This window comes from Ranitomeya variabilis, chromosome 3 (genome assembly GCF_051348905.1).
Source record: "Ranitomeya variabilis isolate aRanVar5 chromosome 3, aRanVar5.hap1, whole genome shotgun sequence".
NCBI classification, from domain to species: Eukaryota; Metazoa; Chordata; class Amphibia; order Anura; family Dendrobatidae; genus Ranitomeya; species Ranitomeya variabilis.
In genome coordinates, this window is record NC_135234.1 from 52,500,083 (window position 1) to 52,513,600 (window position 13,518).

The 13,518-nt window shown below is 42.9% G+C and overlaps 1 protein-coding gene across 2 annotated transcripts in view; it reads right to left on the reverse strand.

Annotated features, from left to right (window-relative positions):
• LOC143815137 (multidrug resistance-associated protein 1-like) overlaps positions 1–13,518 on the reverse strand; it is a 50,297-nt gene that overhangs the window by 10,919 nt on the left and 25,860 nt on the right. For both annotated transcript variants that reach the window (XR_013223688.1, XM_077294043.1), the window contains exons 14-24: positions 12,903–13,070; positions 12,282–12,462; positions 11,105–11,180; positions 9,071–9,131; positions 7,442–7,661; positions 6,160–6,314; positions 4,613–4,768; positions 3,133–3,332; positions 1,751–1,877; positions 1,526–1,627; positions 1,306–1,449 (exon numbers count right to left, since the gene is read on the reverse strand). Coding sequence is in view for 1 of the 2 variants with exons in the window: in XM_077294043.1 (XP_077150158.1) it covers positions 1,306–1,449; positions 1,526–1,627; positions 1,751–1,877; positions 3,133–3,332; positions 4,613–4,768; positions 6,160–6,314; positions 7,442–7,661; positions 9,071–9,131; positions 11,105–11,180; positions 12,282–12,462; positions 12,903–13,070 (1,590 nt within the window). In the remaining variant the exon portion in view is untranslated. The remainder of the gene's footprint in view (positions 1–1,305; positions 1,450–1,525; positions 1,628–1,750; positions 1,878–3,132; positions 3,333–4,612; positions 4,769–6,159; positions 6,315–7,441; positions 7,662–9,070; positions 9,132–11,104; positions 11,181–12,281; positions 12,463–12,902; positions 13,071–13,518) is intronic.

Here is a 13,518-nt window from a genome sequence, read left to right on the forward strand (position 1 = left end):
GCTGAGTGGGCCGGGGAGGAGGCCTTCTCTGGTCGGGGATTGCGGAGATCTGCATTGTCTGTCCCTGGAATGGGACGGTCTAGATGACCTGGAGCTACGGTGTCTATCCCTAGAGGGGGATGACCGTGTGCTATGGGATGACGCAGATAGACTTGATCTATGGGTCCGCTTGCGTCCTGACCTAGACGTGGATGTGCCAGGGTCATCTTGTTTCTGAGTCAAGCTCTCCCTTTGCTGGGTAACGGTCATAGCCGGGGCATGACCCTGCAGAGCCTGAAGCAATGTGGAGGTTAGGTTATCTATAGACTGCGTCATAGATTGCGATATCTGAGTAGCCCATTCCGGCGTGGCATTAGACACCGAGGCATTGGCAGGGGCTTCTTGGGGCTCTGACACATTAGTTTGTATACAGTTCTGACAATGCGGGTACGTGCTACTAACAGGAGCCCGCAGCTGGGCTGGGGTCCCTGGATGCAGGCGCAGTGTGCTGGCCCATTGCTGGGAGCTGTAGAATGCTGCCTGTACAGGCCCTACCTGAGGTGTCTCAACCGAATACCCCCAGAGGGGGATAGGGAGGGTGCTGTTGTCACCTTCAGGGGCCTTTATCCTCGCCTCGACCTCAACCCAGAAACCAAAAGGAATTGGGGAAGGAGGGGGGTCTCGACTTTGAACCAGCACCCGAGGGACTGGGGAAGGAGCAACATGGGGAATAGCCATCTCTACTTCAACTGGGCACCCCATAATAGGGGGCCGAGGAAGGAGCCATGCCGGGAGTCTCACAGGAGACCCTCTTTTCATCTGTAATCCCGTCGGAAAAAACGGAGTAAAAATCTTTTAGGTGTGCCTCCTATGCGACACTAAGCAAAAACTGGAGAAGGCTGATGCCGTCCAGGGGTGTATACTGCACAGGAGGAGCCACAGTTAATCTTTTTCAGATTATGCATAGTGTCACCTCCTAGTGGACAGCAGCATAACACCCATGGTCCTGTGTCCACCAATGAGGCGACAGAGTAATTGCTTGTATTTGCAAGCACTATCTGGTAATACCCATACTTGAATATGGAAATAACCCTTTAATCTTTTATTTATTTATTTCCTATCCAACTACGTTTTACATATTTTATTTTTAGAAGACTTGAACCTATGATGATTTGTGCTACATACTGCAGTAACTATGGGCGCTTGCACCGTTTCTAACCACTTAAATGCCACTTTCAGAGACTGACCAAGGCATCTAAATAGTTAAAAAACGGGGATCGGACTCATAAAGATAAACTGAATAAAGTTTACAATGTGATATTTCACCTTTTCTGTTTCATGTAATTGAAAGGTCACATCCCTGAGAGCCAAGTCGTGGTCGTCCCGATAGCGGGCCTGGTAGTTGGTGAACTCAATCATCCCCCTGTCTGGCCACTTGGCTGCCGGTCTTCTGGGCAGGATCCAGGGCGCCTGGTAATTAGATCTACATTGAGTTCCATCAAAGAGAAGGATCCCGTACATGGAGTGTAATCTGGGGTCGCCGTACCTCTTTTTCCATTTCTTCATATTCACAGACCCGTTCTATGGCCACTCCATTGGTCTCTATCTCACAAGCTTTGCGTACCCAGAAATTTAACGTCTGAGTGATCTGGGGAGGAAATGAATGAGGATTTATTACAGAAGTGGACAAAGTTTCTACTTGTCTGACAAACTCCATTAAGGGCACAGGATGGGGAGGTTTTAAGTGATGTTTTGCAGCTTTTCTACGTACGTTCAGTGCATACGTTATGGATAATCCCACTGTTCCCGATGTCATCTTGTCCCCTGCCTGGACGGCAAACAGCGCAGCAAAGAAAACCATCAAATTCCCCAAAAACTCTAGTCTTATTGCAAGCCACCTGTAGTAGGAGAAAATATAAACCATAAAGTGCATTTCCTGATAAGTCTACGTAATGTTTCATCGTGTCCCCCAATATATACAAAAGACATGTCCCAACATGCACCAAAAGCATTAAATAAACCCCATCTCGTTCTCCACACCCCCAAAAAATCCGCCCAGACAAAGCCAGCCCCACACCATAGTCCCCGCACTACCATGCCAAGAGCGGCACATTTATGATGGCCAACAGTGGGCTTGCTCCACTCTTGTTTTGGGTGACTTAACCCTTCTCTTTCCTCCAGATACATTTTAACCCTCCCTGACAGCACCGCCATCTTTCTCTGCCCCTATGATATAGTGATCAAACTTCCACCAGAAAAAGGCACGTCTTGGTAAAGATTATAACAATGAGAGACTGAACAGTGCCGACTTCTGTAATGGCCTCACTACATTGCTGCCCGATGGCTCTGGAGCGAGGAGGTGCCATTTTATAGTGCTGCGTTGTTACAACCCTCGATAATGACAGTAACAACAGCAATTAAAATCAGTAAACATAACGAAAAAATAAAATGTTATGAAATTCATTACCTCGACATCAGTCATCGGCAATAACATAACATTTCATACATAGATTTGCCGGCGGTTTTGAGAGTCCTCCCATTTTTATGTGAGAATTGATACGTATGGCTCAGCTGCACTGAATGTTGGCAGTCTACGGTAGTCCGAATCCAGCTTAAAACAGGAGCTGTCACTTGCCTAAAATATTCCACTGTTTTACCTGGTGTAAATGCGTCCGTTCTCCTGAATCTGAAGTTATTTTTCTTTTGTTCCTACCCTGTTCTATTCCTGAGATATATCCACCTATCCCCTGTATATAAAATTGGGTTGTTAGCCAAGTAGGTGTGGTCACAGGCAGACAGAGACCAAAAAGGGCCCCTGTGCAAGAATAGTATATGGGCCCTTAACAGTCTAATAGCTCATCATAATGAAAAAGCTCACCTGCTTTGGAGGTGTAAATAGGCCCCCTTACCTCTTGCACCAATGATATATCTGCCCCTTGGCGTGGTTCTCGAGAAGATGCCCATACTTGCCATAAAAGACTATTGATATTCTCGTTGGAGGAGGCCATATCTCAGGATTGTAGAGACTACATCTGGCAAGATCTGCCATACTGCACCAATAAGCATCAGTAAGGGGCCGACTAGGGATCGACATAACACCGTGCAGAATGTGCCGTAATGGCGACTACCGGAGCACACGTTACACCCCGTTACCTGTTTGAGATAACATTATTATAGTAGCACAGTAGATTCTCGTTCATCACATCCTTGTTCTGACCAATGAACCTCTCTTGATGTCCATAGGCTCTGATGGTGGACGCTCCCTGCAAAGTCTCACTGAAGTGAGAGAGAATGGGAGATCGCGAGGCCCCGTCCAGTCTCCGGATCTGACGTGAGCTGGCGATATAATATCTCTAAAGAAAAAGGGATAAATCGTGTTACACATATCTACTGCTAAAACAGCATGTCATGTGATATGTAACAGCACCTCATGGCAACATAAGGTCATACAGCCGATCTCATACTTTGCACTGATGAGGGGCAAACACCACAAAGTCAAGGTTCGTTAAAGGGTAGATATTGAGGTATAGGATCGCTACTTCTAGTAGATGGCACTAGAGTTCTAGTCCACTTCCTCTCTAAGAAGCAATTTGCATATTTAATATCCCAGAGGAGCATTGCATGGCCTGTAAGTCTCCTTACACTGGCAGGTCACTCTCCACAATGAGATGCTTGATAAAGGTCTTCGGACCGAAACGTTGCAGAAGGTGGAATAAATACGAGAGCTGTTTTTTCACCATTGCTGTGGTGCTGTCCCTTTCTTCAATTGGATTTGGACTTATATACTGGGATGGATCCCCTGGTAAGGACGGGCACCCTGCTGTCCATAGAGGCATTGTTTTTTTAGGGTGCGGCTTCATTATTTTTTTGATTTCTCCACAATGAGAGACACTACCCCTTACACCCATTCAGATGCCTCTCATAAAACAAAATCAGCTCTCTTGCTTTGCACTGGGGAAGGGCAAACACTGTGAAACATGTGTCTGTAAATAGAGATTCTGCTTTGGCTTTTACCCTAACTCATGTAGCGAGGCTCGTGAATGGGTCGATGATGACTTTTAAGATTGTTACTTTTGGTAGGGGACACTAAACTTCTATTTTTCTTCCTTCTCTGAAGAGACAATTTATATGTAAAATGCCTAACATTTCAAGTTTGTGACTAAAAGCCTGAACCAAGCAGAGATGGAGAACATTTCCGAAGAATAAAAGTTGGAGATGTGCATGACCCTGATACCTACATGTACAATACACGCAGTCATCAAAACTCAAAAGACCAAAACATGGGAGTCAACAAATGGTCTGATTAGGCTCATGGGGGGATTAGAAGTGTAACTGACCACCTAAGTTAAAAAAAAAAAAAAAAAAAAAAATGACATGTGACAGAGCACAAAAGCTCTCTAACTGGTAAAAGGAGGGGGTGATAACATGAAAACAAGATCCTTAAGATCTGTACAGGGGGAGCAATCGTCAGGCAGTTACTTGCTGCTATATGTTACCTCGACTGTTGAGTGGTTATTACACATGTGGATAATACTCAGGGGCACAAAATCAACTAGGACTGACCCCTCCCCTGAGGAACAAGGGGGAGGAGCTAAGTATTCAACAGAAGAACTAAACTGTAATGTAATGTTACCTGGATCAATAGGTATAAAAAGCCAATAGGAACAATAGCCGCCGAGAACAGAGGTGTAGCAAACACAATCACCAGGATGGTCCCCAGCACGTCCAGCATACAGTTCAACCAGGTGCGTAAGTAGTAATGGAAGCGCTCATCAATGATGTAGATGTCCTATAATAAAACAATACAGTTCTTTATACAAGGGTAATATTAACCCCTTAAGGACGCTGCATTTTTTCACTTGTTAACATTTTTGTCTTTCCTTATCTTCTTCCAAGAGACATGGCTATTTTGAGAGTTTGTTTTTTTTGCGGGAGGAATTGAAATTTTCATTGGCACCATTCTATTTATCACATAATGTACTGACAAATGAGAAATAAATTCTAAGTGAAGAGAAATGATAAAAAAAAAAATCCGCCACTCACGTCGCCATTTTTTTTCATTTTTTTTTTTAATTTAATTGGGTTTCACGTGGGTTTTCATTGTGTATTAAAAATGGCAATGCAGCATTCTCCAGGTCAATATGATCACAGCGATGCCAAAGTGGTGTATTTTTCTTTTTTGTTTTTTGTGTGGCGAGCTAACAGTGATATTGATACCATTTTGGGGTACATGCAACATTTATTGCCTTTTATTGATGTGTAATAGGGCGGTATGGAAATGAAATAAAAATTAAGCAATTATGGTATTTAAAGGGGTATTCCCATCTCCAAGATCCTATCCCAATATGTGGTAGGTGTAATAATAAAAATATTACTAGTACCGTAAATACCTACAATTATAAATGTTGTATAGTTCTTCTGATTCGCCATGTCTCTTTCGTCATGTACAGAGCATTGCAGCTTAGGTATCCATGGATACGAAAACTAACAACTAGTTGTCACTATGCAAGTGGTTGTAACCATGGATACCAAAGATACTGCAATGCCCTGCCCATGGGGAAAGCGACATAGCTAATCAGAAGAACTATACTACATTTCTAATTGGAGGTATTTGCTGATATTAACATTATTACACCTACTACATATTGGGATAGGATCTTGGAGATGGGAATAACTCTTTAATGTTTATGGTAAAAACTGTAATGAAAAATCTTTTAGACCAAATATTATTTATTATTTTCTTATTTTGAATCAGGGTACAAATGGATTTACTAATTGCACAAATCCAGCTTCATAACTTGATGTAGAAACCCCCCCCCAAAGTTTATTGACAATATAATAAATATTATAATAAAATAAAATCTTCAAAAGCAAGGCGCACTCTGTGATGAACTGATGGGCACCAGAACGGTGGAGCCATGCAATTTCTTAGGCAACCCCTGCATGTGTTGTGGCTGTCGAACAGCCGCGGGGACTCGGACATATTATAACACCTTATCGGAGCACGTTCGCTCATCGCGAGGTATAGTTATATGGCCGCAAAGTGGTTAAAGAAGATAAATCCAAAATTCCACCTGACCTGGGGACTCCCGGTCCTGATAATGCAGGACGTTAAAACTGTGATCCAACGATCCAGGCAAGTTACAAAGAAGGCAGATCTCATATTACCCAACCTCTTACCTTGGTAAATCGATTCAGCACTTGGCCCATTGGAGTCGTTTCGAAAAACTGGAGCGGGAGGTGCAGTATATTGTCCAGCATCTGATTGTGGAGCGCTCGGGAGGAACAGATGGTACCTCTGGTGATCACATAGGCCCCGTAACAGACACACAGACCTAAAATCACCGCAGAAGAGACCGAATTGTCCAACACGGTATAATCTGCCTCGTCTCCTCATCCCAGATTATTACAGCAACGTGAACATACAAAAATACCGCGTATCAGGGAACCGCAGAAATGTCTTCCGATAGACTTCGCGCCAGGCTTGTTCCTTCACAAACTACCTTTCCCAGGAAAAATCTGTATTTTACAGGGGTTATCCCAAATAAGACTAAGGCCCCGATTCAGCATCATATTTCTACCAGGTTTTTCTTAGTGTTAATACCTCTCAAAATTGGGGACTTTTTTTTTTTTTATCATTTGTAACAACTCTGTTAAATAAGGTGCGCCTTTTTTCCAAGTTGTCCCTTCTGTTAGCTTTCTGATTTTTATGGCTTTTACATTAATTAAATGCGACTAATAAATAATAATAATTATTTTTAAAAAATCACTAAATTTGGGGTAACAGTAATCCATCCCCCCCCAACCTTGGAGTGACTATGTACGGAATTGATTTTGACGCACATTTTATGACCTTTTCCGAAATGTGCGACCTTTTCTGCTAAAGAGTCACAAAACCAGCTAAAGACAGAAAAGACAATTTTCAACTTTGAACAAAATTCATGAATGGCGTCTGCCATTTTGATAAACATCAGTGAAAACCACAAGTCGAAAAAAAAAAAAAGTGACTTAGAAACCCCCCACAAATGATGACTCAGGGACTTTAATGGGAGGTCTGGGAAACATGCACTTCTCCAATTTTCTACCCAGTCTCTCTTCCGCACTTCTGACCAACATTTCTTCTACTGGGAACCGTCCACTGTGACCTCTAAAAATGTATTGCACCTTCTCATCCGCACAGATAGCCACTGATCGGACATGCGCCATGTTCTGAAAAGCCACCAAAGCCTATCTACATATGTCTTAGATGAGGCCTGGGCCCAGACTGAGACCAGCTACTGACTTTGTTGAGAGCTTCAGTCTGACCCACCAAAACCTGGAGTTCAGACCTGTCCTCATAACCTTCAATTAGGCAAGAAGTGTCCAAAGCATGATTCAGGTTTCAGGTGAAAGACCCCAACAAAGTCAGGAATGGGGGTCTTAGATGCTTTAGAGTAATACACATAACACGTAATCTCATTACCTTGCACAAAGCCTAAGACTCCATAGACTCCGAGTCTACTGTCCCTCAGCTCGGTCCACTCCGTTTGGTCTTTCACCTCTTTGGCCTCAGTTGCCCACTTGCTCAGCCACACATTTTGTCCTATGGCCATTGCATTTTGTCCAACATATGCAATGACGGTAAAGCAGACCCAAGACCATCCAAAAGCCTGCAGGTACTTCTTCACCACCGACATCTTCATCTACAAGCAGAAGACACCCATTTATACTGTGTTTCAGAATATACTGTGACCAAACAGACCTGGAACCACTGGAATGGTTCAGCTCAGTGGCAGCTCTTGGGCACCTGGATCTCTTCTTCTGCTGGTACGGTGTTGGCCGCCATGCAGTGGTCCATTTGACAGAGCAGAGAACCACTCAGGAGGTTGACGCGTCGTGGCAGTGGGCTTTTACACTTTGAACAAAATGTTAGCTAAGAATCTTGTGTTCATTTAAAATGTTGATTAGCTGCGGAGGATTAATGTATATTGTTTGCAGTCCAGGTGCCATTTTTTCATCATGTGAATGATTTTTTAGTGTTTTCCCTCACATTCAGATCAATAAAACATAGCGGTGCCAAAGGGGGTTTAAATGGGATGTCCGTCCCTATGCTGCGGACAGCTCAGAGCCGGGTGTAGGGGCTCAGCTGCAGAGGTGCTTCACAATGGCCACTATACCGTGAAAAGAGCCCAAGCTGATCGGCCCAGGCCCAAGCCCAGCTGATCAGTGGAGGTGTAGGACCCCAACCAATCTGATATCGATGACCCATCCTAAAGATTCAGGACAGAAAACTCCTTTAAAAGGGTTTTATAACCCCCTCATCTGCAATTTCTTTTAAAAAAAAGTCCTGCGCTGAATCTCTGCTATTGTCTTTCAGCTCGGATATCACTTCGACAGCACTGCAGACAATCGGTGAGCTCAGCAGCTTGGCCTGTGTTGATGGCATAAGCCCCTAAGAGCTACTGAGCTCAGTGATGGGCAGCAGCGGGTTGACATCAGGTCAGTGCTGTAAACAATAAAGGACACTGGGAGCGGCGGCGGAGACTCCGCACTGGACCGGCAGACAGTGAGACATCAGCTTCTTTCTCCGCCACGACTGGTCAGACATTAGCAAAATTCTCAGTTCTTGGGTAAAATGTGTATTCAGTGAAGACTTTTCCATTACTGAGATCGGAGATGGCGGCTGCTACAGATACAGGTCTATGCAGAGAGGAGAAGGTGAAGCTCTGTCTCCAGCTCCTCCCGACTCTCTGTCTCTGCCCTCTGTATAGAATCTCACCGCCATCTCCTATCTGTCCTCACTGAATGCACATTTTACCTGAGAATTGATATTTATTGATCAGTTTTGGCGGAGACACAAGCAGATTTCTCTTATAAGATCTATTACAAAGTTGCTTATTTTTACTTGTACTATTGATTTATGAAATGAATAAAACGACGGTTACGCTTAAAAAAAAAATAATGTGACCGTTCCTCTTTAAGGTCAGTGATCTGAGGTCTCAGAGTTCCCCAGTAGGATCTTCTTGCGCACTCATGATGTGTCTGAAGACATCTTTTCAGTAGAAGATTCTTAGTTTAGTGTGCCATGATTTGGCTCATTTCTAGCACTTACATTTCCTGTGGCTACCTTCTCTTTATTAATCCTGGGAGCGCTTAACGTGGCAAACAGTTTCCTGGAAATATATAAACCACAAAAATATCAGATGTAACAACAGTTTAAAAAAGGACTCAAAATTTTGTCTTAGTTTTATTTTGTAGGTGGGACTAAAATCAGCTGGAAAACAACGTTTTATTAGGTGTCAGCTTCTGATTTTCTCGTCACTTGCTGAATAAAGACAGTGTGTGAAGGGTGCTGGCTGACCGCTTATTTCAATAGCTAAACTAACCCCCTTTTCTTTCTCTGCACTGAAGTAGCCAGCCCCCTTCTTTGTACTTGGGTGGCCAGCCTCCCTTCCCTTTCTATGCACTGGGTGTGTCCAGCCCCCCCATTTCTTTCCATGCACTGGGGTGACTAGACATCCTTTTCTTTCTCTAAACTGGATTAGTCAGCCCCCCTTTTCTTTCTATGCACTGGATTAGTCAGCATCCTTCTCTTTCTATGAACTGGGGGTAGCCAGTCCCCTTTTCTTTCTACTCACTGGATTAGTCAGCATCCTTCTCTTTCTATGCACTGGGGGTAGCCAGTCCCCTTTTCTTTCTATCCACTGGATTAGTCAGCATCCTTCTCTTTCTGTGCACTGGGGGTAGCCAGTCCCCTTTTCTTTCTATGCACTGGATTAGTCAGCATCCTTCTCTTTCTATGCACTGGGGGTAGCCAGTCCCCTTTTCTTTCTTCTCACTGGATTAGTCAGCCCCCCTTTTCTTTCTATGCTCTGGGGGTGGCCAGACCCCTTTTCTTTCTATGCACTGGATTAGTCAGCCCCCCTTTTCTTTCTATGCTCTGGGGGTGGCCAGACCCCTTTTCTTTCTATGCACTGGATTAGTCAGCCCCCCTTTTCTTTCTATGCTCTGGGGTGGCCAGCTCCCTTTTCTTTCTATGTACTGGCTAAGTCAGCCCCCCTTCTCCATATATGCATTGGAGTAACCAGCCCCCTTCACACACTGCAGCTCTTAAGTGCCAAAAATGTGATTGCCCCGACATTCCTATATTGGAAAATGACAGGAGGACCCGAGACCAGAGTGACGATGGAAGGATCAGCAAGTGGGGCTGGAAAGGAGCAGGCTAAAGTCTCAGTGATGAGCAGCAAAACAGATATGTAGGAATGGAATTTATTCGTCATCGCGTTTCAAAGCGACATTTCTACATCAGGACAAACCACAATGTTGAGAGCAGATGCAGACAAGTGTGGATATAAACACAGCATTCATATAAAAAAAAGCTGAGCTATGATGCCATATGACCGGAAGACATCAACATCGTCCAGAAAAATGCATAAAATTAGCAAACAGTTGCAAACAAAAATTTAAATAAAAAGGATGGCCACAAATTGTATATGAAATATAGTAATAAGAGAAAAGAAAGAAATAAAAAGATGTTTTGATCATAAAATGGAGTTGAATCGGTCCGTGCTTGATGACTGTGTACAGAGCTTTATGGTGTGAAACACTCACTGGTGTCGTAAGATGTGAAGAAAGACAAAAAAGAAGGAACAAAAAGTGCTGCAACCGCAACACTCTTGTTTTTGCTCTCAGTTTTCAGGAGCTGAACTCAAAAGATCTAAGACTTTTTCTATGGACACAAAAGGCCTTTTTCTTCTAATTTCATCAATCCTCTATTTACACATGATCAAATGTATAGATAAAAGAGGGAATTAGTAGAAACTTCTGGTCATCTAAGACCTAACCTAAAGCAACGCTTAACCTAAAAAATGAATAATAGCCATGAACAAGAGAGAAACCAGCCCACAATAATAGTCACTCTGCAAGATAGTCTGTTGTAGAGATCTGTAAAGATCAAAGGTACGGATGCTCATCCCTTCCCTTTTCGGCTGCAGAATGATGGAGGGTATAGGACTTAGCCAGGGAGGAGGAGCCTAACAATATATTTATCATATTATAAACAGGACAAAGGGGAGAGGTTCCTGCTGCAGCTGGTTGTCTTACAGCCATTATATACATTGCATTCTAAATTAATAGAACACCATACCTTTCCTTTTTAACCTTGACATCTTCAGGAGGTTTCCGCAGACTTCTTACATTTCCTGCATTCTTCATTTTGTTGGCTAAAAATAATGTGCACATTACTAATAATGCACAGAGCACATACTACAAAGTGGTTTTAAAGGAGTTTTCAGAGACTTGAATATTGATGACCTATCCTTAGTATAGATCATCAGTGAGAGCAGGTTCCCATAGATTTTTGTTTTTTTGCCTAAGCTCTAACCAATCTGAAGTTGTCGCTTGAGCAGCTCAGAGCTCAGCTGTCTCCTTACTTCCTGGATTCTGGCAGGACGGCCTCTCCTACTTGAGTGACAGTTCTGGTGAGTAGCAGGGCTGTAGTATTAGTAGAACCTTAAAGTTCAGCACAAGTTCTGCTAGAATACATGCAGCCATCAGTGACTTATTCTGGAGTCTACACTGATATCACTATAGTTACACATAACAGGGCAATTGAACAAGCACACAGCTCAGGAAAGTGAGAGCTGAATTTAGGAGAGCCGTTCTAAAAACAGCCAAGCAGGCTGGTGACATTGTAAGATTTATAACAGCAGCTTGTCAGAATGAGGGGAGGGAGGTGAGCAGCTGACAGCTGTATAGAAATCAATGGCATGGAGAGAAGTGACTGGTATGCTAGGAGTTAACCCATCTCTTGAATGTAACTACCACGCACACTGGGCAGGCAAGAGTGGCCGAGCTCCATGTAAACCAGCTTTACACTATGAAAGATAAAAGCTCTCACTGCAGGAGAATGAAAGCAAGTCAATTGGAAACTTGTTTATTTTTATGATGTCTAACTGAAGCAATAATGTGAGAATAACCCTTTGAAGAAAACGGTGACAAAACAATATGACTGTGTACATAGCCTGTTCTCATACACAAAATAAAGGAATTACACTTCTATGTAGAAGGAGGTAAAAAAAGAAATTTAGGGAAAAAAGAAATAATAGAAATATACAAAACAGGGATAAAAATGCCTTCACAGAAACCAGAAGAAATCCAATGAAATTCACAAAGATTTTAAAGGTTAGACAGAAAAGAATTACATTACACAGTACATGGGTCTCTTTATGAAACACTAATCTCAACCTTTTTTGTGTTACAAGAGGAAATCTATTGTGAAATTTTATGGGAGTCAGCAGAGAAAAAAAAAAGCAAATACTTACAGGTCATCTCTGTAAAACTTTCTTTCCTTGCTCCAGATGCCATTATCATATCGGCAAAGTCTTTTCGGGTAGAGACCAGCTCGGCGTATGTCCCCGTCTGACCTATTCTCCCATCTTCCATGACCACAATAAGGTCCACCAGAGGCAGGACAGTCAGGCTGTGCGTCACCAGAATCCTTGTCTGTGGATAAAAAGGTAAAAATCAATGACCCTTTAAAAGGACCGGTCATCAGGTCAAAAGTGGACAGAATTTGCTCTTTGTATATTCCCATTGCTCCCCTGAGTAAGCCTTATTTTTTTTCAATTCGCCATACAGCTCCAGAGATAAAAGCCTTTATATTTCACGCTAATTTTTATGGTCTTTACCAAAAGGGCATGGCTTACAGGATCCTCTTGGGCGTGCAATTCTGCATAATTACAGTGAGCGTCTCCCTCCTTGGTAAAGACCATAAAAGCACTAAATAAAAAGGCCTCTCTCTCTATACTAATATAGAAACATTTGTTTTGTTTGTAGCGGGACACCACTGACCAGTATTGGCGGCCATAAAATTAACCCTTTCATATGTAATATTTACAATAGTGTGCAGTGTTCCATGCATCACATGACGCATACATTTATACCTTATTTTTCAAAAGTCCATTGTATCCAATAACTTTATCAAATAAATGCTTTCCCACGTGTACATCGACAGCCGATAACGGGTCATCCAGCAGGTAGATGTCGGCGTTATTATATACGGCTCGCGCCAGGCTGACCCGCTGCTTCTGGCCTCCACTTAGGTTGACACCCTGTATACAAAAGATACACACAGATAAGCAGATGGCACCCACAGACATGACATTATTATTGTATGGACGACCTTTAACTTAAAAAAAAAAAAAAAAAAAGAAAAAAGTTACCCCCTATCCAAGGATCAGTGGGGGTCCAACACCCCCACAAATCAACCCCTTTACGGATAACATTTTTGGATGGACATAAAATGATGATGTCTCCAGCCTATTTCCCCAATAATTGCCTTCAGATATATCCTTGGACAAGAATACCATTTCCTCTATTGTCTTGTATATTCATGTCATTTTTAGTTTCAAAATTCAGTGTTAATTATTGTCCTTATTTTGGTCAGAGTTTTGTTTTTCCCGATTTTCAACACTGGCCCCAAAAGCACATACGATAACCTGACATTTTGTGTTGTCTGTAGCTCATTGCGAGCTTTGCTGCACAGATAGGGACAATACT